At 42.4% G+C, this 27,670-nt stretch overlaps 1 protein-coding gene across 5 annotated transcripts; it reads left to right on the top strand.

Annotated features, from left to right (window-relative positions):
* Nucleotides 1–234: 234 nt before the first annotated feature.
* C6H11orf24 (chromosome 6 C11orf24 homolog) lies at nucleotides 235–25,682 on the top strand. Of its 5 annotated transcripts, none has more exons than XM_071559472.1 (7): nucleotides 235–358; nucleotides 1,147–1,257; nucleotides 4,037–4,078; nucleotides 5,295–5,391; nucleotides 5,772–5,820; nucleotides 22,597–22,713; nucleotides 23,850–25,682. In XM_071559472.1, exons 2-7 carry the CDS (start codon nucleotides 1,229–1,231, stop codon nucleotides 25,013–25,015), a joined length of 1,500 nt encoding a protein of 499 aa, XP_071415573.1. In that variant the 5' UTR covers nucleotides 235–358; nucleotides 1,147–1,228; the 3' UTR covers nucleotides 25,016–25,682. The 5 variants fall into 5 exon arrangements, with proteins under 5 accessions (XP_071415573.1, XP_071415572.1, XP_071415574.1 ...); XM_071559471.1 differs by having other exon boundaries at nucleotides 235–524; XM_071559473.1 differs by lacking the exon at nucleotides 4,037–4,078 and having other exon boundaries at nucleotides 235–524.
* The last annotated feature ends 1,988 nt before the right edge of the window (nucleotides 25,683–27,670 follow it).

Raw genomic sequence — 27,670 nt, 5'->3', positions numbered from 1 at the left:
GACTGGGCAGTGGCTTCGAGGAGGTTCAGGGTAACTTAACCCCAGTAACTGCAGCGCAATGACACACAGGGGGGTATTGCGGCACTTCCGCGGGCGGGGCCGCCCTCTGCCCCCGGCGCTTCCGGGGCCTTCCCGGGAGGGGTGGGCAGAGGGGCGTGGCCGGGCGGGCGAGGGCGGGGCGAGTCCCGGGCGGGCCAATGGGCGGGGAGGGGCGTGTCAGGGGCGGGGCGTGTCCGTGGCATGTGGCGGGGCCGTGGGGCTCCCGGAGCTTTCCCTGCCATTCCGTGCCCGCGGGGCCGCGCCGGCTGAGCGCCTCTCCCGCCCCGCGGCCGCGTCCTCCGCCGGACTCTGCCACGTCGTGAGTTGCTGGCGGGCGGTGGCTCGCCCTGGGCCTGGGGCGGGGCGGGGCGGGCGGCGGTGCCGGGGGTCCCCGGGCGGGACGCCGAGCGGACGGGGGTTCGGCGGCAAGTAGTCGCGTCCCGGGGAAGAACAGGAGCTCGGCACCCGCTCCCACGAACTGCCACGTAAGTTGGAAGTAAATTTGTCCCAGGAGTTGAGAATACATTTTCGGAGAAGTTGCGGCCCCCCCGCAGCAGTGGCGGGGAGGTGGCTCTGCTCCCCTGCGGCGTGCGGGTGCCTGTAGGTGGTTTTGTTCCTGGGCAGGAGGGAGCGGGGAAAACTGCGCTTCCTTGCGAGGGAGAGAGGTGATTGACTCAGCAAGTAACTCACTGCCCGAGCGCAACATTTTTAGGCCCTATGGACCACCTCAGAGATGCGGTGTCCGTAGGAGACGCTACCCTTATGCGTGGCATCACTGATACGTAAATACATCGTGTGCCTGAATAAATAACATTGAGTTTGTGCAGTTGGGGTTACCCCTGTAAATGGCATCCTGCTTTGTGTGGGATTGTACTGAAATTTTTACATATTTTCCTACCTTAAGTAAAGGTTTTCAGGAGGTCTGACTGTACCTTGGGCAATGTTAACAAGGTGTCAGCTGGAATGGTAGGAAGAATATATACTGCTCTTTGACCAAGGTCTCAAGTACAACATCCTGTGGAGATATCCTATCACAGTAGGTCGTATTCCAGTGGATTCAGCAAATCCTTTAACTTTTTCCTCTGCCTTCCAAACTTTGTTTTCTAGGATTGGTAAAGAAAACTGTCACAGGATCCTGTCGAGTAAAGTGCCTTGATGTTAGCTGACTGAATCCCTGCCAGGCTTGGTCATGCAACACCACTCCTGTTTCCTGATAAAGTGAGTTAGCTGACTGCTTGCTGGAGGAACAAATGCAAGAAATACTGATCGTTTCCACCTTAAGCTAAATTGCAATGCAGCATTGATGAATGAGATAAACTCGCTCATAGTGAGCATTTGGTGCCCTTTATACCTTAAAGGGTTTGTGATTGAACAGTAACTTTGAAAACTAGACTATAAGATGCGTGTTGATTAAGTGTTTCTCAAAAGTGCGTGTATTTTTGTATTAATCCAATCTATCTATTATAATCAACCACTGCTGTGAAGGTTAATGCAGCCCATGATATGGTAATGGGTAGTTTAGAATAAATCTATTTTTATTAGCTTTCATGTCTGTAGTAGATTAGTGCATGTGCTGTGCATGTTTGCTGCTTGGTTGTAGGTTTATTTATATAACATATGTATACACACATGTATTGCTTTAGTACTTTTCTGGGAGAAGTTCCAGACTACATGCCTCTTAACATGTTGGTTAGAACATCTTTATTTTTTGTTTAAATTGTGAATTCCCTGCTGGATTTATAAACGCATCTGCCAGAAAACAGACTTTTCATCTGGTTATCTGCTATTGAAATTCTAGTTGGCACATCCATACAACCTGAAGCCTCTGCCTTCTAAGGAAAGTCTCTTGACACAGACTTTTTGAAAGCTATGGGAGTAATTTGCAAGCAAAATTTCAAGCTGTGGTGGTGAAAAATGTCAGTGCTGAAGGCCTGATAATGTATCTAAAATGTCAGAATGCATACCCTGGATTACAGGGTTAGCTACTGTACTAACTTTGAACTACTAATGAACTACTTAGAAATGTACAAGCAGACTTTTTCAGTTGTATGTTATTGAGTACAGTTTTAAGGGAAAATATTGCAGGGACATTAAGGAATGGAGATGTTTGTTTAAAGCAGTGCACGTTGGAAATGTCCAAAGCTTTGCTTGAAGAAATGTGAAGAACTGATTTGTTTGGGTAGAGTTTCTTGCCCCTTTTTTTTAAAGACATGGATAAAAATTTTCTCCATGAAGCTTTAGTATACAGTTCTGCTGATGTTTCCCCATGCTCTGATACATAATATTAACTGAGTATGTGCTAGTTGTCCCATCATCCACACTTGAACACAGTTTTATAAGCTGAAAGTGCCATTAAGCAAGTTCAGCAAGAGTTTATGCCAGCATATTTTCAGTGAAAAACTGGGGAAATGTAGATGTAGGAGGAAAGAACTTGCTGCACTGCTGCGTACACACCAGCCAGGTGTATTGCGGTGTCTGCTTCATCCTGGCTGCTGTGCATGTTCTGAGTGATGCTGGGCCTATGGCTCAGAGCAGTGGTGGGGATGGCTGGATGTCACGCACATGCATTTCCTTGCAGCTCTCCTCTCCATATGGAGATGTACATCTCCTGTGTGCCTGTGCTGTACAGCCATGCTCAAATCCTTCTGCTTTGACCTGTTTCTACTCTCATCTCTGGATGCCACATATAAGCATATTCAGGCACTGCTAATGCAGTATGTTTTAGATTTATCCTTGCCTTTTTAATTGTTGTTGTATGTTTGATACAAATTTCTAGTACCAAAAGCAATTATGCACTGGGAAAGCTGGGAGAACAAGCAGTCAGTTCACTGACACTTGCACACAGATGCTCAGCTGCTGTGCGTTGCTACAACTCCCTTGCAGAGCTAAGACAATCCACACCAGCTGGCTGTTTGCCCTTTTAATTGTTTAAATTGAGATGAGATGCCTTTATGAAGGAGGTGTTTGTCCTTATGTACACAGCTGATACAAAGTTCATTTGTGTGGTAGATGAGATACCCTTTCTACCCCCTGCCAAACACTGTAATTGTTGGATGAACCTCTATGGCTTAAGCTGCACCCGGAGCTGGCCTAGAAGATCATTGTTTTTTTTTTCCTTTTGCCCTTAGAAGGATTGTGAGGGCAATGTCCCTGCTATGTGTGCTGTTGCTGGATGCCATCTGACACTGTATGCTCTGGCTCAGCAAGGTTGTTTCCCTTCCCAGCTTCCAGCCTATCCTGCGCGTGTAATCATTTGTCATAGCCCTCCTGTCAATGATTCCCAATGTGTCCGAGTGCAGAAAGGGCTCCCCCAGAGGGCTGTTGACTTTGTTGACTGAGAAGCCAAGAAGTCCTGTGAACTAAACTGTGACTGGACCCTTTCCTGCTTGATGGTAGCAAGCATTTAACACATTTGCTCTTCCAGTCATTTCTGGTTCTCTTTCTGTGACTTAGACTTGGAGCAGTCTGTGGGGTTTGTGAATTCACAGCTGTCTAAGGGTGCTGCTGGCACTGCAGGTACAGCAACAATGCTGAAATTTGGTGCAGACAGGACCAGTTGTGGACTTTGGAAATGTTGTTCACATCTCCTCCAGTTTTTGACTGCTAACAAGACAGTCATTATGTAGGTAAGGTGCCCAGGGTGCCTGTGGTACAGCAATTCATTCAGGAAGGGACAGCTTATCTCCAGTATGATATGGGGACCCCCTTCTTCAGGGAATGTCTGCATTGACATTGCAGCATGTTCCTGTGAATTACTTATCCAACAAAGGCAAGTGGAAAGAACTGGAGCAGTGGGTTTTAATGCACAGTGGAACCAACATGATTTCCTTGCTGGTGTGTAGAGAAGCATTTAGCTGAGGGCTCAGCTTTGCTGTTACTGTGATTTCACTGGAATGAGATTTCCTCAGGGCAGTTTTGAATGTCCATCAGCATAGGTGCAAAACTTCTGACAGTCTTCTGTTGCCTTTGCTCATTTTATTTTTCTTTGCTGTTCTAGGCACAGCCTGAAGGATCAGATCTTGGGTTTCAGTGCTGAGAGGTGGGTGTGCTACTGCACTGACACCAAGCTGGTGCTGTGCAGTGTTGTTGAACAGGATGAGACTGAAATGCTGTCACCAGTGGCTGAATTGCTATGGTGTAAAAGCTGGCCTTCAAACTCACTTGGCAGAATGTGAGATCTCTGGAATGACAGTGTGTGGATCTGGATTCTCCATCACATCTTTTCCTCCCATTTCACATGATAGCTTGTCAACTGTTTGGAAAGCACACTGGGCACTTGTTTGTTTGTTTTTTTCCTTGTAGGACAATGTGGTATGAAGAAAGGAACAGAGGGCAGAGAGCCAGGGATTTGGGTACTTGTTTATTTGTAGCCAGCTGGAGTGTCCCCCAGTGCATGCGACAGGACCACAATCCATTTGTACTCTGCTTGAGCAACCAGGTGGTCCTCCATTTGAGCAGTAAGTTAGGTCTGCATAGTCAGTACAGGTTACAGTTTTGTGCTGTTCATGGCCACAGCTCCTGTCGTCTTAGCTTGGGCAGTCTCAGTTGGCTTGTGTCCTCTAAAGGACAACTAAATGTGGCTATGGAGTGTCCAAGCCCCCACAGCTACCTCTGTTATTCCCTAAGAACACAAAGAGGGAAGGAGAGGTTGTCTGTGTACAAGAGCCTTTTATTAGTTTTGAGATGTTCAGAAAGTCATCTTCACAACCACCACTGCTTCTGCTAGCAATGACTGTCCAGGAGAGCATTGGGATTGCCTTCCCTGGGCCCTGTCTGACTCTGACTTGGTGCCAGGCCTGGAAAACTGCTTATGCAATAGTCCAGCAAAACACTTGAGCATATACTTCTGATGTGTCCTGGTTTCAGATTTGTTTTAAAAAAAAAAAGGAGGTGGAGGGGAGTGACTTGATAAAATTTGCATTGAATTTTACATGTGTATTTGTGTTGGATTTATATTTGTTTGGCTTGGGAAGACTTTGCAGCACTTTAACTAAATCTGGTTTCAAATCCACTTAAGTTAAACTCCTAGCACAACTTGTGTGTGGAGACCAGGATGAAATCTCATTAAATTTAATAGGATTAAGCATGTTCTTTTGCGAGTCTTCTCCTCTATCTTTTTTATGTTTGGTTTCTCTGTATTAAAGGATAAACCTTTCTGCTCTTCCACCTCTTTGTGAAAATGCTTTAACAGTCTCAGAGAAATGTGTCTCTGGTTGCATATAATAACAGTTTATACTTTTTTCCTATGCTTTCAGCTGTCGTCCTACTGTATCCAGGCTTTTATTGGCTTTTGCTTCCCCTAAAGGCGTAATAATTCCTGACAGCAAGAAAACAGTTACAAGTGTTTGCATGGTAAGTTTCTACACTCAAAACCATTATTTTTACTTTTGCTCCCTTTGAATGAATTTGAAACTGTTGTAAAACAAGTCAATTAGTAGACAGAAATTTTATATCAGTCAGCAAGAACTGAGCATGTGCAGATGGGTGAGGGCAAAATTAATCCCTGCTCATGAACTGGGAATAAACTGAAGAACAGGAAATAAAAGTAGAAGTGTTATGAATGCCAACTAGTGGAAGGGAATATGTGGGATCTAAGATGAAGCAAGTGGTTAATTGGAGAGAAGGCTACTTCATGCATTTGTGTTACCTCTTAATTTCCTCATTTCTCAATATACACCATGCCCTGAATATCAATATTGATTGTTTTGATTTGTATGTGATTTTTGTTATAGGAGCACTCCTCTTCCACTTCTCCTTCAGCAAAGACAGACTCCACAGCAGGTATTTTTGGATAATCCTGAGATGCTCTGAATGACACACTTAATAAGCATATGCTTTCATAGAAAGAGTGAACTGTCTTGTATTTATGTAATAAGCTGGATTTCGAGAGACTTGATTTTCATTTCCAGCTCTGACTAGTTCTATAACTATACACAAATGACTCAGTCATCTCACACCTATGAGATAAGGGAGGGTTGGTCTATCTGACCTCTACTCTGCTCTTTTGAACTGATGCCCTGTTGTGTTACGGGCGGGGGTCTTTGCAAAGGTTGGGCTGATGTTTTTGACTTAGCAAAGCTCCTTTATACCATCAGTCCTTTTGATGAAACTTTACGTCATCACTGTGTTGTCTTGCTGGCAGTAGCAAGTAGATTTAAATTCCTGTATCTAATTTAAAAAGGAGAACATAGTGGAAAAAAGCTTTCTATTCCTTTTTCGATATGATAAACAAGAAATTGACTTGTTAAGGGGGCTAAGGAAGGAAGTTTCTGATGGGTGAGAAATGCCTAGTGATACTGTGAAATTCTCCATGTCCAAGCAAAGAGTATTTATTCCCTTGATCATAGAATCATCAAATGGTTAGGTTTCAAGGGACCTTAAAGGTCATCTAGTTCAAAATCCCTCTACCATGAGCAGGGATGCCACCCACTGGACTAGGTTGCTCAGGTCCCCATCCAACCTGGCCTTGAACACTTCCAGGGCTGCAGCATCCACAACTTTTCTGAGCATACTGTGCCAGTGCCTCACCACTGTCACAGCACAGAATTTCTTCCTAACATCTAATCTAAATCTCTCCTTGTCCTGTCATTATCTATCTGCCCCTGTAAAAAGTCACTCTTCCTCTTTTTTTTATAAGCCCCTTTTAAGTAGTGAAAGACCAGAATGAGGTCTCCCTGGAGCCTTCTCTTCTCCAGACCAAGCAATGCCAACTCTCTTAACCTGTCTTCATAGGAGAGGTGCCGGATGCAGTATTCCAGGTGAGGTCTCACAAGAGCAGAGTAGAGGGCCAGAATCACCTCCCTCCACCTGCTGGCCATGCTGCTTTTGATGCAGCCAAGGATACAGTTGCTTTCTGGGCTGCAAGTACACATTGCTGAGGCAGGAATTATATTTTCATCTATGATGGGTGTTTCTTTAAGGGTTTGCCAGCAGTTAATATTTGTGTTATAGAAATGTTCTGGCTGTAATGGCCATCTCTGAGATGAATAGATATGTGCTGTCCTGAAATGCGTCACTAACAATGTCTAAGGTAGACATGACTCTAGTGGGCACATTTTGGGTGGTGAAGCCAGCAAGGGAATGCAATGTCATGAGCCTGTCAGTGGTTACATAATTCAATTTTATGCAGGTCACAGGTTCCACTAGTTCTTCTAGACTTACTCTCACACATGAAGTTAAACATGTGCTTTGTGAGTGTTTGAAGAATTACTGCCAAAGACAGATACGCTGATGTGGAAACAGCCGATAATGTTCTTCAGGGCCACTTGCTGCTTGAGTTTAAGAAGCATGTGGCCTGGGCTGAGCTGCAGTGCAGGTGTCTTTTGTTACCAGCTGACTTGATAAGCAAAAGCAGGAAGTTATGTTTGTTTCTATTTAGCAAACAGCTTTTGCTGGACCTGTATATTCATAGATTCCTGTTTGATGCTTTTCTGTCCATTGCAAAGAGAGCAAGTATTTCTAGGCTTTGAAAATCTTGTAATGTGTAGAAGCTGGATGTGTGTTGATGCACTGGAATATGTACAGTGAAGTAGCAGAAGTGGATTTCTGGTGCTGATAAACCATCTTCATACTCATCTGAATAAAAGAGTTTCAATATAAAATATAAACAGAAACTGCTGGTGAGATTGCAGGGTTGTGGGTTTTGGTTGCACTTTTTTTTTCCTACAGGTTTTGGCAATATTGCTAAGCTGTTCTTTCTGGGTGGTATGTTCTGAACTTGGTCCTTGACCCCTCTGAAAGTGGAAACAGATGTAATGCAAACTGTGGAGTAGGCAAGCTCTCCCTTGGGAACTGACTGAAAACTGCAAACCCTTCTACTGAATGAGCTCTTAAGTTATTGCATGACTTGCAACAAATTTGTTTGCAGTATATCAATAAGATTACACCTGCAGAGGTCTCTTCTGGAGTTAAAATACATACTCTAAAATTGTGATGCACAGCTGACTCAAGCGTTCACATTTACAGTTGTTTCTGAGCAAGATATGAGTGCCATCCTGTGAATGTACAGCTGTAACACTGGATTTCATACAGCAATTCATCTGCATGAAAGATGTCTGGATGAAGGAGAGAATTTGTAAATATGTGTAAAAATTTATTTCAGTATTTTGCTCTCATCTCCAGAAAAGTTATTGCTGGAGGGAAGCACTTTAAAAAGCAAAGACTGAAATGGTGGGCGTGCAGTTTAAATGGCTAGAGATTGTTTGATGTTGTAGATGTTAATATGCATCTGTACAGGTAGAGAGTTTTCTATTGTGGCTTGTAGGTGCTGGAGGATTTGCTAAGCAAGATGTGACATGTTAATTCCTCTTCAGGTGGCTGTCATGGAAAAAAAAAAGCAAACAAAACCAACCCCCAAACCCCTCAACACATAGTGAGAACACCTGATCCTCACTGCAGTAGTTTTTTGGCTCTGTTACCTGCTTGAGCAGATTTACCTTGTGCTACAATTTCAGGCATTGAAGTGAAAGTGCTCTCCTGTAAAGTGGTTCAGATGCTGGAGCAGCTGAATGCCGAGACAGAAGCTGGATTTTATTGGGAAGCTGGTGGAGACAGAAGCATTGTTTTCTAGGGCAGAGGAAGCCTTTAATTTTTCCACACTTGCAAGGAAAACTGAAAGTACTTGTCTGCTGGGTTACAGCCAGGCTCTCAGGAAAATTGGTGAATTTAAAGTGTCAGCTACTGTGACAGTAGCTTTCTTGAACCCTGCTGCAGGTGCTTACATTACTTGAGATGTAGTTGGCGGAGAAGATGTCTCCTTGCCTGGCTGAAGCTCATGCTCCCTGTGTATCATGGAATTATTGCTCTGAACTGGGACCCTGGACCTGGAGGAGAGCCTCTCTGATGGAGAGTCTTTCTTCTCCATGGTGGTTCACCTGAACACAATCTGCACTCTGCCTTCTAAACTTCTCATGGTTGGTGACGTTAGGGTAATAATTTGGGTACTGCACATGAAAAGGTGTCTGATACAGGATCGTAAGGCTTACAGCTGTGCTTTCAGGTTGTCTCATGCTTTTCCTAAATGCGTCAGTGTACTATAGCCAAGAACAACAGGTTGTGCAAGTGTTTCATTGATGGTCCCTAAAGCTATCAATAAGCTTTAGTTGCAGGCTAATCATGCTAGATAACAAGGCAAGTAGCTCACTCAGAACTTGTACTGTCAGAGAGGCACCGTCACAGTGTGCTGGTTGAAGCTGATTCTTCTGTACAGTCGTATGACAAGACTTTTCTCTGTTCTAAGTAAATAAACCCTTTTGTAGTACTGAGACAGGTTTTGTAAAACTTAGTCCTTGCTAGATTGTGATTTGCTCTGTTGGCTCTTCCGTTATAAGCCTAAAGACAGATTTCTGTGTGCGGGGCCAAAGTATGTCTTTTAAAGATATGTTTCAGAGCTTGTGAGAAAAACAAAAGAACAACAACAGCAACAACAACAACACAAACAAAAAAAAAAACCAAAGCAAAAAAAACCAAAAAAAAACCCAACCCCAAAACTTTGGCATTACAAAGGAGAGGTGAAAGAGATGAAGGTTGCTGCCCAATATCCAGTGGAAGTCTTGTTTCTTTTTCTTGTTTATTTGTGTTTGAAAGTTGGTGGCTTCATACTGCTGAAGCCTGATGCCCACTGATTGTTTATTTAGAAGGTGAAAACCTGGCCTTAGTTGAAATCTTCCTTCATATTGCCTTACAAGGGTACCTTGTGCCCAACCATACTTTAAGGCTAGGGTAACTAACCTTCTCTGCCTCTTTGGTTTTTGGCTTATTGGAAGTGAACATTGTCATTAGATTTACCAGAACCAACTTGGGAAGTTGGTCTTCCAGCTTCTTACCAGGATGATCACAGCCTTCCACAAAGGACCCTTTTCTGTCAGGTCCCAAGAAGATGCTGGTTCTAAACTGACCCAAAACAGAGAGAGGACCTGAAGAGAAGACTACTGGTCCCCTGACCCATGCAGTCACATAAAAATATCTCTGGACTTTTCTCTGATTACTTTTGGAAACTTTCAAGTTTCTGGATGATTTTAAGAAGCAAATACACTTCCTATTATTTGACAGTTACAATGCCAGAGATTCCTGTCCTTCTGTATGGATGACTCTGCTGCTATAAGCAGTTCTTGGTTTACTGCTAATTGCAGCTTTTGAGGAAAGCAGAATTGGTGCCACTTCACCTTGTGTTTATGTACCTGGCTCTAAAATGATGCAGTTTACTAGTGGGATTTACTGCTGCTTCGTTACAGTTGAACAGGAGCAAGAGCAGATGAGAGGACGGGTGGGTTTAGAGGTGTAAGGCCCCTACAACCAGCTGATAAGACTCTTCATCCTTCAAACTGGACTTGTTAGTCTGATGTCTAGTTCTGAGGATCCTAGACTTTCTTTAAGTATATCAGTGCTGGCCACTTGGGTTCTCACTCTTCTGCATTTATCTCCTTTTCTCACTCCAAGCTTGTGGAGACTGACTGTAAACAATTTGAAACAATTTTGTGGTTTCATAGGCAGGAGTGCATGTTAATTCAAGTGTGAATTACTTCATTTTTGGCAAGTTCTGTGTTTTGTATCTGATGTCTGTTCCACCTGTTGGTTCCTGGCCTGTAACAGTGTTCTGCTGTGATGCTGTGGGATCAGACAGGTTTGTACTAAGTTACGTTGGAGCTGAAGTCTTCAAGACACTCTTCAGAAGCAAGCAGTAGTGTGGCTTTCCCATGTTTGTCCTTATTCTTGTTTTTGTTGTCTGAGTTTGGACAGCCTCAGGCAGTATCTTGACCTAGATATGCTGAGCTCATTTTTGAACCAGGGTGGGCTTATCTTATTGGTAGTTTGACTTTTTTAATTCACTGTTCCTCTCATGACAGGATCAGAGCATCTTTGGCATAAAATCAGTAGCCAGAAGTTTATAATATGTCCAGTCTGTGCTGCTGCTTTTAGGTCACAACTTTTAGAGAATTAACAATAGCCTCTTGCTTTTCTTTTGAGTTCAGGTGTTACAATCTGAAAGAGAGAATGGTTTCAGCTTTGTTTCTTTTCCATGTTCTGTTGCTGTACTGCTAAGCAGAAATTGACTGAGATAAACACAAAGGCATCTGAGGGGGCTTCAGAAAATACCCGTATTCGGTCCCCATCTGTCCAGTAAAGTACAAAACATTTTTCACTTCCATGTCTTCGGTAAAAGTTAAATTGATGTTGTGGTAGTTGTAATTTTTCTTGGTGAGATGCCCTTCTGACTGCCTGTAGGTGCCCTTGATGTTCAGCTAGCCCCATAGAATAGTTTTGGAGTCCTCAGCAGCAGTGTCAGACAGATAGACTTTCTATATCAAGCTCAGAAAGGTTCAGAACCTGCTGCTGCCTGTGCAGTCCCTCTTCCATGAATGAGGGGCTCTTTGGTACAAAGACATTTTACTGGAAAAGCTTTGAGTAGCTCAAACCAAGCTTATTTTACTTTGACTTACTAATCTATATTTGGGCATCAAGACTCAAAACTCCAACGAGTTCCTCTGAAAATGAAGAGAGGGAACCTACAAGGAAGCAGGAGAGCATAGCTGCTGCCCTGCTGCCATGTAGGAGACAAGATACCCAAGAGCTGGGCACTTCTGCAGGTGCTCCCAGGGGAGCCATGGGCATCCATAGAAGTAAGGAAAGGGAAAGATGTTTTTCTTCTAGGTTCTGATAACCCACAGCTTTAAATTCAGGTTGGTGAAGACTTCCTGGCCGAGAAGAACCTACCACAGAGAAGGCCAGCAAGCATTAGGAAAGCTGGTATTGCATTTGGTTCTTTCTTTGCTAGAAGAAATAGACTTGGCTAAGCTTCCCCACCCACCCTGCCCTGTGATTTCCACGCTTTTCAAGCTGTCAAAATCACAAAGCAGGGAGGCACATGCCAACAAACTTGGTTTGGTATCACTATAAATGTATTCCTGGCTTGAGGACTTTAGGAAGAATATGTTGGTTTGTGTCGTGTATTGTGCTTTATGTATAGTGAAAAGCTCCCCAGTATCATATTGTATTGTGATAAGCTGTAGTGTCTTTTTGCTGCATCTTACCTGGGTGATGTTCCTTATGAAGCTACCTTTGTTTTTTAACCTGAATTGTTCACTTAAGAAGAAACTTCTGTAATCTAGTAGACTTCAGGTTGCTTTGCTTGTGAGGATATGGGGAGGTGGAGGCACATATCTTTTGATTTTTATTTTCTTTTAATTTGTATTTATTCTCCATATTCCAGGATATGCATGAAGATCTTACTTCCTTGCAAAGAGAAGAAATAACCAAAAATGCTTTCCTTTCTTCCAGTTCTTTTAGTGCTGAGCAGGAGTTCCCTTTCAGTCATTGCACTGGGACCATGTTTTAGCTGTTTCCAGACTGTCTGAACTTTTTTTTTAGTTTCTGAGCTCCCCACAGTATTGCCTGATGCTTTTGTAGCATAAGGTACCTGCTGAAAGCCGTGCACAGGCTTAAATTCCTGAGCGAAGTTGCAGAACCTTGTGTTCTGGATGGAGATGTCTCCTCTGTTTCTATGGGCCTACATTTAGTGTTACACCTACATGAACCTGCAGTGGAACATAATGATTTCTCAGAAATGTCTGGAGTGAAGGATGGTATTTCAGTGAAATTTAACTTGATCTGTCTTGCCAGGAATTTGCTGACTGTGGTAAAATTCTGCAGGGCAGGAGGTGGGTAGGTGGCTGGCCAAACTTCAACACATTGGCAGTTTTACTTGCTCCAAAAGTAATACTTGGTTACTTGTACCTTCAAGCTGAAGTTGCTGCTTGTTTAAGTGTCTGTTAGCTGCAGACTTGACAATTTGAATTTAATAGCACCGCAGGCACAATTTATTCCTGTGCATGTGCACTGTGCTGGTTCCAGCTTCTAATGCCATCTGTCAGCAAGCATGAGCCACTCTTGCTGCAGAGTGCCTGATTCTGCATGCACTTAAACCAAAATCATGAGTTTGCCTTTTACCCTTCTTGATCAACTTTGGTCTGTAGTAGCTCAATGGCTGCAGAGTTCATGTGTGAACCACTGGATGGTTCCTTTGAGGGTCTTGTTGAAAGCTGCTTAATTTGAAACACATAGTATGAAATGCCCTGCATTTGATCTCCAGTTTCCATGAGACAACACCATGTCTGTAAATTTGCTATCAGCTTCGGGTTCAGATCAGACTGGGGAAGGTTACAGTTGAGCCATAGTACACGTTTTTATTGCTTGGAGGTATTTTTGTTGACGGATTTATTGCTCACTCACAGCTTTATGCAGTTAGTCTTTGGCAGTTCACTTTTCTGTATATTAAAACTAGATTGTTTCAGATATTTCAAATCAAGGCAGAGTTTCATAGATCAAATAGTTGTCTGATTATTTTTCAAGGAAAAGTGTCCTGCTGAGTGATATTTCTCAGCACTGCAGTGGCTGCATGTGGCATTAATATGGGTAAGAAAAGATTGATGGATGGTTGATGATGATTTTGGAGTTTTAGGCTCTAACATTTATTTCCTTGGAGGCAAAGTGTGGTGGCCATGAAGCCTCAATAGTGGACTGTCCTCAGCTATATAATCTATCTGCCTTGTATCCTGACAGAGGAATACAGGTGGGGAACTGAATCAAAGAAAGATGGAAGTGGGTGAAGATGGTAATACTTGAAACAAAACTAACTAAGAAAAAGCACCTGTAAACCCCAGTGCAGATAAATGTGCCTGTTGGGGTTTAACTCCAGCTGGGAACTCAGCCCCACAGAGCTACTTGCTCAATCCCACATGGTGGAATGGGGGACATATTTGGAAGGGTAAAAGTGAGAAAACTCTTGGACTGAGATAGAGTTTAGTAGGAAAAACAAAAGCTGGGTGTACAACCAAAGCAAACCAAGGAATTCATTCACCACTTTCCATGGGCAGGTAGGTGTTCAACATCCCCAGGAAAGCAGGGCTACATCATGTGTAGCTGGGACTTGGGAAGGCAGACATCCCTCCCTTCCTTCTCCCCAGCTTTATATGCTGAGTGTGATGCCACATGGTCTGGAATATCCCTTTGGTCAGTTGGCATCGGCTGTCCTGGGTGTATCCCCCCTGACTTCCTGTGCACCCCCAGCCTCCTTGCTAGTGGGCTGGGGTGAGAAGCAGGCTCATTCCATGAAACTTGTAGATGCTGCTGTAGGTGTTGCAGTGACCTTTCCTGTGGAGTGTGTGTCATGCAGATTGATGGGAGATTCAACCATACGTGGAGACTACACTACAAACTGAAGGAAGTGGTTTATATTTAGGGGAGAAGAAGATGTATAACTTTATTGCTGCCTAATTAAAGTGATTTTTCTTATTGGGCTGTTGTTCTTAATGCAGTATAGTGTAATGCAATTTGTGTAGCCTTTTTGGCTTTGTAGGATTTTTAAAATCTTTTTTATGACTTCTGTTGGGAGAAAAGGCAGCAGCAGACCAAACCTATTCTGCCTGCTGCAGTGAGGAATGTGTTGCTAATGTGGAGGGATGTGCCAGCTTTTCTGTAATACATGGTCAGCTTTGCTGTGTTACACTTTGAAGAACAGTATAGGAGAAGGAATATAAATGATGTACTTCTGGACCTGAGCTGGCAATGTTTTTTCTCTGAATTGCCTTTCTGAGCATGTGTAACTGTGTCCTGCTGTTGAGGCAGGTCAGCCTCTAATGCTCTGCTGCACTTGTGTTAGCCCTAGGTGTTTATTAGCTCCAATTGATTGGTCAGCATTCTAGCCTGGCCAGTGTATCCATGAGATAAGATTCAGGATTTCTAGGCACATTTTCCCTCAAAACTGGAAATGGTAGGGGCATGGAGAACCAGTATTGGGGCAAAAAATGGACCTTTGACTATTGTATCCTGGTTTTCTGAGTAAATGGAAATACTTTACACTGTGTGGATACCTTGGGAAGTCAAAGGAACTGTGTCCAGACCAGAGACCTAGCAATGCATTTTCTCTCCTGTAATCTGCAATGCTTCTTTCTTCACAATCTGATCATTCTTCATTGTTAATAGCAAGTGACATGTTGCAGAAACTGCTTTTCAATAACTTTCTTGGGGAGCCAAAGAAACTTAATGGCTCTAAAGTTGCTGTTCAGAGAATCAAGTAACTTTCTCTGGTCATGCTCAGTTGATGTTGGGTCAGCCTCATGTGCCTTGGTGCTGCCCCTTCTGTCTCCAGGCCTATCTACGTGCGCATCCTGAGTCTTGGAGAGAGGCTTGGTAAGTGAAATGCTTCTTGAGATTACAGTGCAAATTCCCTATCTCCCATCTTCTTGCCTTGATTTACAAAATGAGATGAATTTGTCTTCCCTTGGCAAAATCTTGTTGAATCTTGTTTTTCTAAAGAGAGAAATAGAGCACTTGTTTAGAGGGCTGACAACACATAAGTGTTTTGCAGCAAATGCAAGTGGGAAACAGGCCTTATGTCTTCTCAGTTTGATGGGAAAGGACCATTGTTGTCTGCAAAAGCTGTTCCACCCTTGTTTTCCCAGCTCTGTCATTATACTGAAGCTAAACATTTCTTTGCTACTCTTTGCCTTATTTCATACCTCATTCATGCACACTTATAGGAATGAATTTTGAGGCAGTGTCTACTGGCTCTTTGATGACAGCACAGAAGAGCATGTGTTGTCCTAAATGATTTGCTTTGCACACTTGGTACCTGTGATCTCTAACACCCACACTCCTTCTTGACTTTTTTTTTGGTCTAGTTCTGTATCTCTCTTTTCACCCTGGTGCAGTCCATGCGTGGACCTTGCAGCTGCTTAATCAGCAACAACTGAGTCTGGCTGGGAGGGCATGGAGGCAAGGGGTTTACCTTCCAAAGGCTTCTCTCTGCTCTTGGAACACCACCCCAATCATTGTTCTTTGAAATAATACTCTGATTTTTTTTATTTGTACAAATTCCTTGGCTTGCGCACTGTGAGATCAGCAAGAAGGGAGGAACTTTTCTGAAACCCAGCAGGCAGTGCCCTCTGAATATGTGTGTACATTGCAAAGTCATCAGTCATTCAGTTGTTGACTCAAAGTTATTCTGTTTGTTCTCTGTGAAATTATAGCCACAGATGACAAAGGTGAACTTTGATTTTTCAGAGTGTAGTCTTTTTCCACATTTTATTTGTTGCTGTCTTTTGTGGCTTGGTTTGACTTCTAATTTCCTTGGGGGTGCTCTACAGGTGAAGAAGATAATCCTAAAAGCATGAATTTTGCCCCAATTTCTCAAAATTACTTCTGATAGGCACGGTAGCATCCATCTCTTCCATCATATTGTCCAGACAGAGGGTGATTTCTTGTGGGGATCAACACAATTTGGAGAAAGTTTAGTTAGTGCTGTTCTGGGATTTAGGTGTGTGGGGTGGGTGTTTAGTGGGGTATCTGACTACAGTTGGAGCCATATGGGACTGGCTGGAAAGTATGATGGGAAGGCAGAAATACAGCTTCTTGCTTGTAATAATAAAAGGCAGTTGTTAAGTCATGAAAAGTGATCTGTATAATTGTAACTCTTGTTCTGGATATATGGGATTAGCTAATGTGGAAAAGGCCAAAAAACCCCCCACCTTCTAATATTTAATAATATAATATTTAAATATACATTAATATATGAATAAATATATTAAATGTTTATTAATCTATTTATTGATATATTAATATATAATGTTAAACATTATATTATATGTAATATAATATTTAATATTAGGCTCTAATATTTAATTCAGCATCCCAAGTGTCATCTGTACTGCATTAAGGTATGACTGCATCTGGTTATCCCGTTGCTGGGCTTGGAAATGAGCTATTTGCTTGTCTGACATACTTATGGTCTTTGCATTGTGTTTTTTAATTCACACACTCACTCTGTAATCTGTAAAGGGATTTTTATAACTGGCTAAAGAGCACTGAAAAGTGTTTTACATTACATTTCAATGTAATTTTCTATTGACTGCCTTAGGGGAGATATTATCAGTTGGCTTCTGAGGAGACCATGTCTAGTGAGAGGGGAAGGAGAGACAAATCTCTTGTGTACAAGCTTGGCTAAACCAGTGCTGTCCTAATCCAGAAAAGTTGCCAGGCATTTAGGAAGAGATGCGTCTTTTACTGAGGTTTTCCTTTTCTCTGGAGTTGTCGCAGTCAAGTGGAACCACAATCAGCCATGATGGAAAGGACTTCTAGTGAATTAAGGTGATTGAGGATACAAAACATCTCTTTACATGGGGGACAGATAGCTATGTTAGTGCAACAGCTTCCAGACACTGAGCAGGATCAACATTTGATCTTAGAAATATATGTAATTCTTGGGTTGGTTCAGATTTATTTGTCCTAAAATACTGAGATTTTAACTATTATAATAATTATAGTGCTTATTCAGAGGTAGAATGCTGCTTTATGTGCAGTGTCAAAATGCAATGGAAGATGTTTATTCTTTGAGGGTGGTTAATATAACTACAGAATTATTAGTAAAGGTAGGAAAAAAGTCCTTTAATAAGTGTTTAGTGTTTGTTCTCATTGCTGTTATTCTTTACTAGCTTATTTAAAACAGTATATGCATGTTATATTGCACAGGCAATTCATTCTCAGGGTCACTTCTTAGGCTATAAAATAATGTTTCTTACAAACCCTTTACCTTGAAAAGGGACAGCCAATATAAGCTGCACTCTTTAAAAGGTAAAATTTACTATTAATGATGTATATTTTTTCTTCTTTTTCTGTGGGTCAAATATTGCTTTCTGAATCTCTGCCTGTGACTGGTGAAGTTTGCAAAAACTGCACTTATTTTGGCATGATGTGGTGGGAGTGCAAGTTGACAAACGGTGCTCTGAGGCAGGGTATCTACAGTGTCTGTGAGGGAACCCAATTCACTTCCCTTAACTTGAAGGATTTGGAGCTTACAGGAAATTTTTACTTTCTGTTAGCAATAAGGATCTGCGTGTTCTAGGAAAATCTCTTGTGGGCGGAGTGTTTCATGTCTTCCCTTGCTTTCCCCCTTGCTACCAGTCTTGTCAGCTGCAGTTTTCAATTGTTAATCTACAATATATGCTAAAAGTGACAGCAAGAGCATGCTACAGGCCAAGGCAAACTTGCAGAAGTGCCTTGTAATTTGGAACAGTGGGAAAAGTATTGACATTAGCTTGGCTGAATAACACAAATTAATATTCCCAATTCCCTGACAAAAACGTAGGGCTGCTTTCCTGAGCAGCCAATGCCAGTGTAGCATGTTGCAAAGGCTGTATTTGTGTATTGCACAGGTCATCTCCTCTCCTGTGCTGGTTCTTTCAACTCCTGCTGAGGTGCACTTGGAAGAGCAAGTGATAAGGAATGAGCAGAGTTAATCTGTGCTGTGCATGTATAATATGAAATGGAGAGAGACTGGTGAAGCTGGTGCTGGCTGGACATCAGGCATAGTCTCTGGTACACAGGGCTAGATGGGGCTGCTGAGCTGCCTTTCCCTGCCGAAACTTCTGTTGTCAGGTAAAACTTGGAAATATTTCCAGCTGCCAGGTGCAATCACACAGGCATGAACCTTTGGCTGCACTGAGAAACCTGCCTGCACGAAGTGAGCGTGGGTGCTGTGCACACTTGCTCTGGGCAGAAGGCTGAACAAGGGTGCATGAGCTAAGATCAGCAGTGCAAGTACCCTACAGGCCAGTCAATTTGGAGTTCCCTGCTTTCTGGGAAAGCAGAAGATATAAAAATGCTCCATCTATTTTCAACAGGTAAAATAACTCTTTTTGCTGGATTAAGTAGGCAGAAGGAGACTCTTGAGTTCCTTGTGGAATTTGTAGGGTGACTAGGAAAGCTGAATTTGAGGCACTGCATTTTAGCATTGAGTTTTGTCACCATCTTTGTCTCTTTGACAGTCCAATGTGGACCAGTATATTGTGTGTCCTCTCCAAAGCTTAAGGCAGCTGTTTGTATTTCACCCCTTTTCACACAGGGTTATTTTGAACCTAAAACTGTTGCCCTTTGGGGGGCTTCAGTATATAGAAGAAGGAAAAATTCTAAACAAAAGTTTCATGGTATGAGGCATCATACCATGCAATCTGTGACTCAAAGCTAATAAATGTTGCCTTAGGCTTTGTTGGAGAAGAAAAAGCTCTTAGTTGAATTCTTAAATTCGTAAGTGTAGTTGGGACTGGAGTTGAGAGCTCAGGCTGCATGGATGGCTAAATCAGGGTCTTGTGTGCTACTGATGGCTGTTAGATGTTCTTCACTATATTTATACCATTCACACATGCTGCTCATTCTGTGTGAGAGCTGCCTTTGCAGTCATCACACACATCTTGGAGATGTCACACAAAGTTGAATCTCAACACCTTTTGAAAGCTGGGACATTTCATAACTTCAGGATGAGGACTAAAGCTTGCTTCAGTTAAGAAGAAGAGAGTTGCCCTTGAAAATTACTTAGGGCATAGACTTAAAATTGGTCTGGTTCAGGCTGAACTGTTTGGAGGCTCATAAAGAGCTTTAAAAAACCTCAGAAAAAGGGGATAAATCCAGATAGAAGCCTATGATCTGCTCTGATATCAGTGTGAGTTGCTTCAGTGACTTCAAGGGTGAAAGCCCCTCAATTGGGACAGAGACTCGTGTGCATTGATAATGAAGGAAAGACATTGTCTACTATATTATGTGGCGAAATGAAGGCTTACTGTGGGCTATGGGTGTGAATCTTCATAACTACTGATATGTCTGTGTAATGGAAGACCTGAGATAGTGAGATTTGGTTGTTTTCAATCAAAGCTTCCTTTAGCTTTTTGCAATGAGCAGGAAAAAGCAGAAATCAACCTCAGTTGCATGGTTTTGACTGACTTGGTATAACGGCAGGGCCAGGACTACGGGTCCCCATATTATCAGTCTATTCAAGCCAGTGAAAGGCCTTCTGCTGAGCTTGGGAACAACATTAAGGGCCCCATAATGAGTCGAAAGGCATCATGTCAGTTCTGTCATATGCTTGTGGGCTTTAAGATTGACTTTGTACACATGGCCTTTGACTTAAGCTGTTCTCCATTGGGGCCTGAGGGAAGAAGAGCAGAGTACCTTTTCCAAAGAAAGAGCCTCTCTGTGAATTTGGGAATGGTCTTTACTCTTCCTGCCTCTGCCCCTGTGCTTGTTTGTAGTGTGTAATGGTACTTGCCTGCCTTTTGTACATTTTTTTTCTGTGTCTACTGATAGGAATATAAAATGTCATTTTTTGTTTGGTTTTTTTAATAGGTATATTGCAGTGGATCTGAAGTTGACATAAGAAAGAATTGCTTGTGGGAAGAGAAGCCTATCTGTAAAAGCCAACCCTGAAGATGTGGACTGCCCTTGTGTTCTTTCTATTGATTTCCTTCTGCATATCTGAACACAGTTTTTCTGTCATGAAAGGGAGAGGAGTCCATATAGTGCAAATAAACAGGCTTACAACTAAAAAATACTGCAGACAGGCTTGTCAAGGCCCAGGTGCTTCAGGTGAGGTTCTTGTCCCTTAGATGGAATTCCACCTGTGTTTTCTGTTCCTTGAAGGTTTCAACAGCTCCCTTGTCAACTTTGTTAATTCCAGTTGCTTACAGCCTTTTGCAGTTATGGCTTCTCTGTGCAGCACTGTAGTGCTAAGTAACTTTTGATAGCTTTGTTTAAATTGAATCCAGAACAACTGTTTCCCAGGGCCCTTCTAGCTTCTATAAGAAACAGTATGCATGTGCTCTTGGTGTGCACTGATAGCGTGCAAACAGTGTTAGGTCGCTTGAATTGTAGGATGATTGTTCTGTGCTGCCAGATGTTTGCAAGTAAACAGCTGTGTAGACAGCTGTGCTGGAACGAGCTGTCTTTGCTCCCTGGTATTTATGTGTGTGTTTTCTGCCTTAGAAGAAGCCACGTGCATCCTGCAACCAAGCACAGGGTTAATAAATCTGGCGAGATGAAAGCCTTCTGCTCAATACCCCTGAGATGTCTTTATAAAGCATTAAACTTCTAAATGAGTTTGAGTTGTCCTTATGAAGGTCCCAATCCTACCTAGCCACATGTGCAAGCTTGTAGCACCTAAAACAGGTGGTGATGTTGTGGAGAAGATGAGACCTTGGCTTGGGTGGATGAATATCTGACATTCAGTTGTTAGGAACCTGGTAAAGATCCATTTTTAATGCCCAGTGGTTTAAAACCCTTAGTTTAAACATGAGACATAAGCTTCATAGTGGAAAGAAAGTACCTTTATAAATTGTTTTATTTAGGAAATAAAATAAGAGTGAGTTTGTCTCCCAAGGCACCAGAGCTGTGATGAAAACTCCAGGTTCTGTTTTTTTAGGTGGTAAACTTTTGGCAGATGACACATTCACGCTGACTGTGCTGACACTTTAGGGCGTGTAGCGCTGCATGTTTGTCTGTTGCAGTGAGAGTCTCTAAACACTGTGCACGTGTAATCTTAACCTTCCGATGTCTTGGTAAGGGTAGAAAAGGTGTCATCAGCTGCCTTTCCAGAAGAGAAACGGAAGAGTTGTAGGCCAGGGTAGCACAGAGAGATGTCTTCATAGCTACATTGCTTGGAGAAGTGGAAAAATAACATTCCTAGCTGGTTGAGCACTCCTCTGTAGATGTACTTTTTACCTTTGCTGACATAACATTAGTTACTCTGAGAAGTGGTGCAGCTACCACAGCAGGAAGGGACCTTTTGAAATTCTCTAGTCCAAATTCAACAGATCTGTCTAAGACCTGTTGGAGAGACCTCTCTGGCCCTCAGGCCAATATTTGAGTGCCCTTGTGGTGGAAATCAACTTTTTGCCTTGATGTTGAGTTTGGATTTCCTGTAAATCACCTGCTTCAGCCCCACAGACATCTAGTAGTCTCCCTCGGACTCACTCCAGTATGTCAATACCACTCTTGTAACCTAGAGAACCCAAAACTGGGCAGTGTTTAAAATGTCTCTTCAACATTTCTTGGAGGAGATTTGTTCCTTCCCTCAAAGCTTGGTTATGTGTATGTAGACATGTAGAAAGAAGTTGGTGAGTTCAAAGGGATGCCAGGAAAGAGAGTTGTTGCTGTGATGAGTTTATTTACCTTGTGTTGGGATTTGACTTTCTAAAAGACAGCCTCTATGATGGTTCCCATGGCTAATGGTATCATTGTTCAATGAATGAAGAGTAAATTTCCATGTTAACTCCAAGCACTGACATAAGAGCTGTCTCCTGTGAGTGATGAGATTGATGTCTCCTAAGTTTTGGCTCATTTATTATTTCTTTGCCTCATTAAGACATCTAGAGGAATGCTAGTATTTACATGGGAACAAACTGTAGTGCACGTTTTGTCCTTGCTTGGGCGAGTGAGTGCTGTTTTTAGGAGATGATGGTACCAGAAGAAAAGCAGGTAGGTTGGCTGCAGCTGCTTTCCTGTTATTTTCCCTAAGGGTGAGTCAGGTTCCTTTAAGGTCAGACCTTCTAGATATTGGATGGTTTGGGGTGTTTTTTTTCTGTGGGTTTTTGTTTGTTTGTTTTGTTGTTGTGGGTTTTTTGGAGTTTTTTGTTTTAGTTTGGTGTTTTGGTTTTCTATTTAATTTTTTAATTAAAGCTACGAAGCAGCATGTTCAGTGTATTGTGTGTAGCAATGCATTTTCTCTGCTCTTTTCAGGAAACCGTCACTGTAATTGGTCTGTGCCCTACCAGAACCATTGCATCCTCCTGCAGTGTCACCAGCTGAGCGTGTGCCAGAATGCTGGGGAACAAGACATCAAAGACCTGCTTGAGGGTAAAGCCACGTTTCAGGATCCTGGTGAATCCAGGATCCTGGTTCTTTTGTTTTAAATATCTATTTAGACCTTGATAGGCTTTCAGCTGAGGGAGATGGGTTGTGAAATACCTGCAGGATAATCTGTAGGTACAGTTCACTGGAATAACTATGACCTAAGGACTCCGGCACCTGCATGTGCGGGATGTGTCTTTGAATAACTTGTGCAACTGTTACTGAGTAACAGTTTATCTCCATGTTGAAGACATCATTCATTCAAACCATTTGCATGCCACACACTGTCTTTGTGAAAATAAAGTCATAACATATGTGTTTATATTTTTTTCAGAGAAAGGAAAATGCATTGGCATTGTTTTTTCTGAGATTGCCAGGATTTTGTTCCAGAGTCAACATGCTGCTTCTATAATTAGAGCAGCAATTGCTCATGGTGACTTTCCAGTGCCAGGGTATTGAGTTTTAATTAAGTGATACAATAACAAAAATGGAGCTTATTCATAATTGGGGAATCAACCTTCTAAAGTTATGTTTCAACACATCACTGTACCCAAGTTTAAAAAAGAGTTTGTTCGTGGTTCCTTTGGATTGGCAAAGTTTTGTCTGCAACATTCCCACCAGCCCTGTGATAAGCAGATGGGGTTTATGTCAATATAAATCTAGGTCACTAGTTGTGAAGAAATTATCCTGATGTAAGGAGGTGTAAGTGGAAATTTCTGCTCAGTTTTGAGAGAATCTAAGCACAAAGACTTTGTCGATAATGTGTAACTTTGAAAGCATGAGTTGTCTTCTCAGGAGCTGGCAGTTGGAACGCTGTTCCTGTGGATAATGTGCTTTTGCATTGTAGCTCTCTGCTTGGTTACTCCGCTTTTGTAAAATTAATTCCCTGGTTGGGCAGATACTAGAGGTCTGTGGTAAAAAACCTGAACCAAACCAAAAAACCTTCAAAGAGATTATGTGCAATAAAGTTGGGGGGAGTCTGAGTTTTCATGTTCTTGCTGACTTCAGGGGTGATTTTTTTTTCCAGTTGTACTATGTCTACTGCAGAATATATGTTCTGGATTGCGTGTTGGGGGGTTGAGTTTAGATTTGAGCTTGAGAGTTTTATTCTTACAAAACTCATTGGTTTTGTCTTTTTTAAGAAATTGTCAGCGAGAAATGGAAAACAGTCCTGTTTCCCCACCAAAGCTATCCACAGAAAAAGGAGAGGATGCTGAATGCAGAGGTTGACCGATACAGTGTAGAAAACCTGTTTTCCTCAACTGCTCAGGCTCGCAAGATTCATTTGAGGCATTTGCTTGAGGTTAAGAATGGAGATGACACAATCCATACAGAAAAATCAATTGCAAGCAGTGATGCCACTGCCAGAGCCGTAACAACAAACATCACAAATGCAACTGTCTTCACTACCACTTTAGAAACTGCCAAAGCCTCAAAGGCCCCTGGAACTTCTAATACAGTTACTAAAGCCATGGCATCCACTGCCTTTTCTCCCATTTCTAGTAACATCTCTGCTTCCACTTCCAGCCATGTTGCCCAGAATGTGACCACCAGCCAAAAATTGGGGAGTAGTAGCTCTGTCTCAGTATTGTCCCCTGCTTCTACTTCTGCTCCCCTCGCTGTTATTTCTAAAGCAGTTACTCAAACAGAGCAATCTAACCCAGCTACCACCACCACTACCAATGCTCCCCACTCTAGTAGCCCCACCAATGCTCCCCACTCTAATAGCCCCACCACTGCTGAAGGTGACCTGAAGACATTGACCACCCTCATCCTGCAGGATGCAAGAACACCTTCCACTGCTTCCACTCATGCCATGGCACTCATCCCCTTGGAGAATTCTCCCTCTGCAAATCCACTGCCTGTCAGTACATTGCCAGACCTAAAGTCAGAAGCAAGTACAGCCACAACATCCTTGAGAGAATCAACTTCTCTTCTGGGCTCTACAAGAGGTGCCATAGTTTTAACTACAGCTTCTACAGTAGCAACTACAATAGGGCATGGGATAAAGTCAACATCTGACATTTCTTCAACAGCCATGGCTCCTACAGATGCACCCAAAACAACAGCTTCGGGCCTCACAGAAACTCAGGACAAAGACAATGAGTATCTTCTCATTGCTGCTGAGCCCCTGACTCAGTACTTAGTGGATAAAAGTTCGCTTCTTGCAGTGCTTTTAGTTGGTACGTTTTTTTTCATAACTGTTATAGTTCTTTTCCTCATGCAGGCTTATGAGAGCTACAAGAAGAAAGATTACACACAAGTGGATTACCTGATCAATGGAATGTATGTGGACTCAGAGATGTGAAGGGGTGGGGATAATACAGTGGGCAGAGAGATGGAAAGGAGATGCAGAGTCTGCCTGACTTGTTTTTCTTACCTCTTTGCCTGTAACACAAACTGAAAGTGCTTCCAAATTTACTTCCAGTGCAATTGAGGAGAAATGCCATGTACTGTATTAAGGGAAAAAATATTTTTTATTCAACTGTGCATAAGGTTGCTGTAGAAACATAAAAGAGGAATAATTTTTAACATTTCATAATGCACAATAGCTTTGGCCATTATTTTTCATTGCAAAACAAATCTGACAAGGGGTAAGCTATCATGCTCTGAAAATGCTGTAGTGCTTCTTCAGTGTTTACAGTGCAAGTTCCTTGTGTTTCATTTGTTTCACATGTGCTCTTCAGAAAACAGAGCAAAGGATGCTGTCACCTTTTTTGTGAAGTGCTCCCATATGGCCAGATAAGAAATGTGGAGTACTGTTGCAACAGGAAACTTTTAATCCAGTGTATGTCATATTTCAGTGTGCTTCTTGCTTGTAAAGAGGTCTGTTTACAAGGTATTGTAAACCCTTTTTACTGCTAACCTAAGATATCTTTTCACAACAGAGTGGATTACTGTGCCTCTGCACTTAAATGATCTTATTTTTGTATTCAGTTAATAAATGGGGCCCTGGAAGGGCATATCTTCTTGTGTTTCTGTTCTCACTCCTGTTCCTGCCAGTTCAGAAGCAAGCAAATGGGTGTTTGGGGCTTAAGCAAATTACCTCCACTTGAGTATTACAATTATGGGAGCTTTGAAGACCTCACTGAAAGCATGGACATGTCTGAGAAGATACTGATCATCTTCCAGAGTAGTGCTTCTGTAATTTAAGAGCAGTATGCTGCCAGTCTCCCAGGTATGCAGGCCCACTTACTGCTTATTATCTGCCATGCTTAGAGGATCAGGCTCTGGTTTGGTTTTTATTTTGCATTTCAGATAAGCACAGAGTTCATAGTATTTTGGAAACTTTGTTGCACATGCAGTTGCAACTTTCCTCCCAAGATCTGCTGCTGAAACAATGAGTAGAAAACACTTGACTTTCAGGCAGGTATTCTGTGATTAATATGTCTCATTTGAATGACGCGTACATACCAGTAGCAACATGCTGGATCAAGGTGTGTTCTTGTTTTTGGGTTTTCTTTTAACCATATTGATAACTTCTTTCTCACTTTGAATTAATTGGCTCTTCTTTAATCCTGCTTGCATGTAATCTTGAGTGAGGGTGATAAGTAAACATCTGAATCTGAGCAGCCAAGATTTGGTTTGATTATTTATCCAAATTCTTTGGCTGTTTAGAATTTGGAGGGAGCCTTTACCCTGGAGGATCTTACTTTGTAAATGACTTCATCATGAGCTGGAAGTGCTGTGAAAGGAGCTGCAAATAGCACAAGCAGCAGCAGAGCCAAGGAATTATTTGAACAAAATAGGCTGGAGAGAGTTTCTTGAATCTTACCCAACAGACATTTTGAGGGCAAAACTTCAGCAAGTAGAGTATGGTGAGGAAAGAGATTGCTCTGGAAGCAAGATGACTTGGTTGCAGCATCACGTTGCATTTTGCAGTACTTCCATGTAGACTGCATCTGCATGGCAGTAGATCAGAGCATCTCTCAGGGTAAAAGGATAGTGGGGGTTTGGGAGTCTCCCTCCTTGGAAAGCTTGAAGTGTAAGCCACAAAATTCACACCGTGTTTCCTGGAGGAGGAAAAAAATGTTTGCGGGTCTCAATTGTGTTATATTTTAACATTATTATTATTAGTTGGTTTGCCCTAAGCAGAAGGGAACTGAACCCTGATCACTGCCATCTTTCGGGAGCCATCCATGTACAGCATGTATGCATCAGGGTGCTGGAAACAGCTGGGGAGTTGCAACCTGTTGAGATGCTTGGGATTGTTTTGAGATGGTAGCAGATGTCTGGCAGATGCTGCTCTGCAGCCACAAAGTTTAGAGATTTTTCTTCAAGTAGGGATCTCAGGTTTCACCTTAATTGCAGGTGAGTCACTAACCACAGATCTAAGCATGTGGTCTTTGAGCTCTGCTTCAGATAACTGAAATAAGAGCTGTCTCCTCAGCTCCCAGCCATCTCCCAAGTAAGGAGGTGAGTGTTACTTCAGATTCAGCTCACTTCTTTTCCTCCTTGTTTAGGCATCGTGGTTAAATATGTGCATTTTGATAGGGTAAATCCAGGCAGTAGTGCTTTTCCTTCTAATTTATCCCTGTGAATTCCTGTTTTTAGGTAGTGACTTCCTGCCTAAGGGGTCAAAGTTGTCTGAGCCATTTCCACAAACACAAAGTATGATCATCACAGCTGCAATTGCTTATCCTGGAAATTGGGAAATTTCTGAATTAATTTTGCACTCACTGTGGCCTTCTTTCTTTTGGTCTCTGTGGATCTGTTCATAAACCCAAAGCTGGACACCAGATTCTGTGGAGTGGAAGTTTGCTAAGTTGCATTGATTTTTATTCTCTTCTTTGGAGAAGGGTTAGACTCCTGTACTGATTTCTTGGACAGAGTAGGAAGGGAAGGGAGACGAAAGTGACATTACTTAAAAAAACTCGGGTTTTCTTTTCTGAAAACAGATACTTTTCTAGAAGATTGGTTTATTAAAAACAAATAAAACCCTTCAGGGATAATTTCAGTATGA

The sequence above is a fragment of the Pithys albifrons genome, chromosome 6 (genome assembly GCF_047495875.1).
Source record: "Pithys albifrons albifrons isolate INPA30051 chromosome 6, PitAlb_v1, whole genome shotgun sequence".
Lineage (NCBI taxonomy): Eukaryota > Metazoa > Chordata > Aves > Passeriformes > Thamnophilidae > Pithys > Pithys albifrons.
This window is presented reverse-complemented; position numbering and strand designations above follow the sequence as displayed.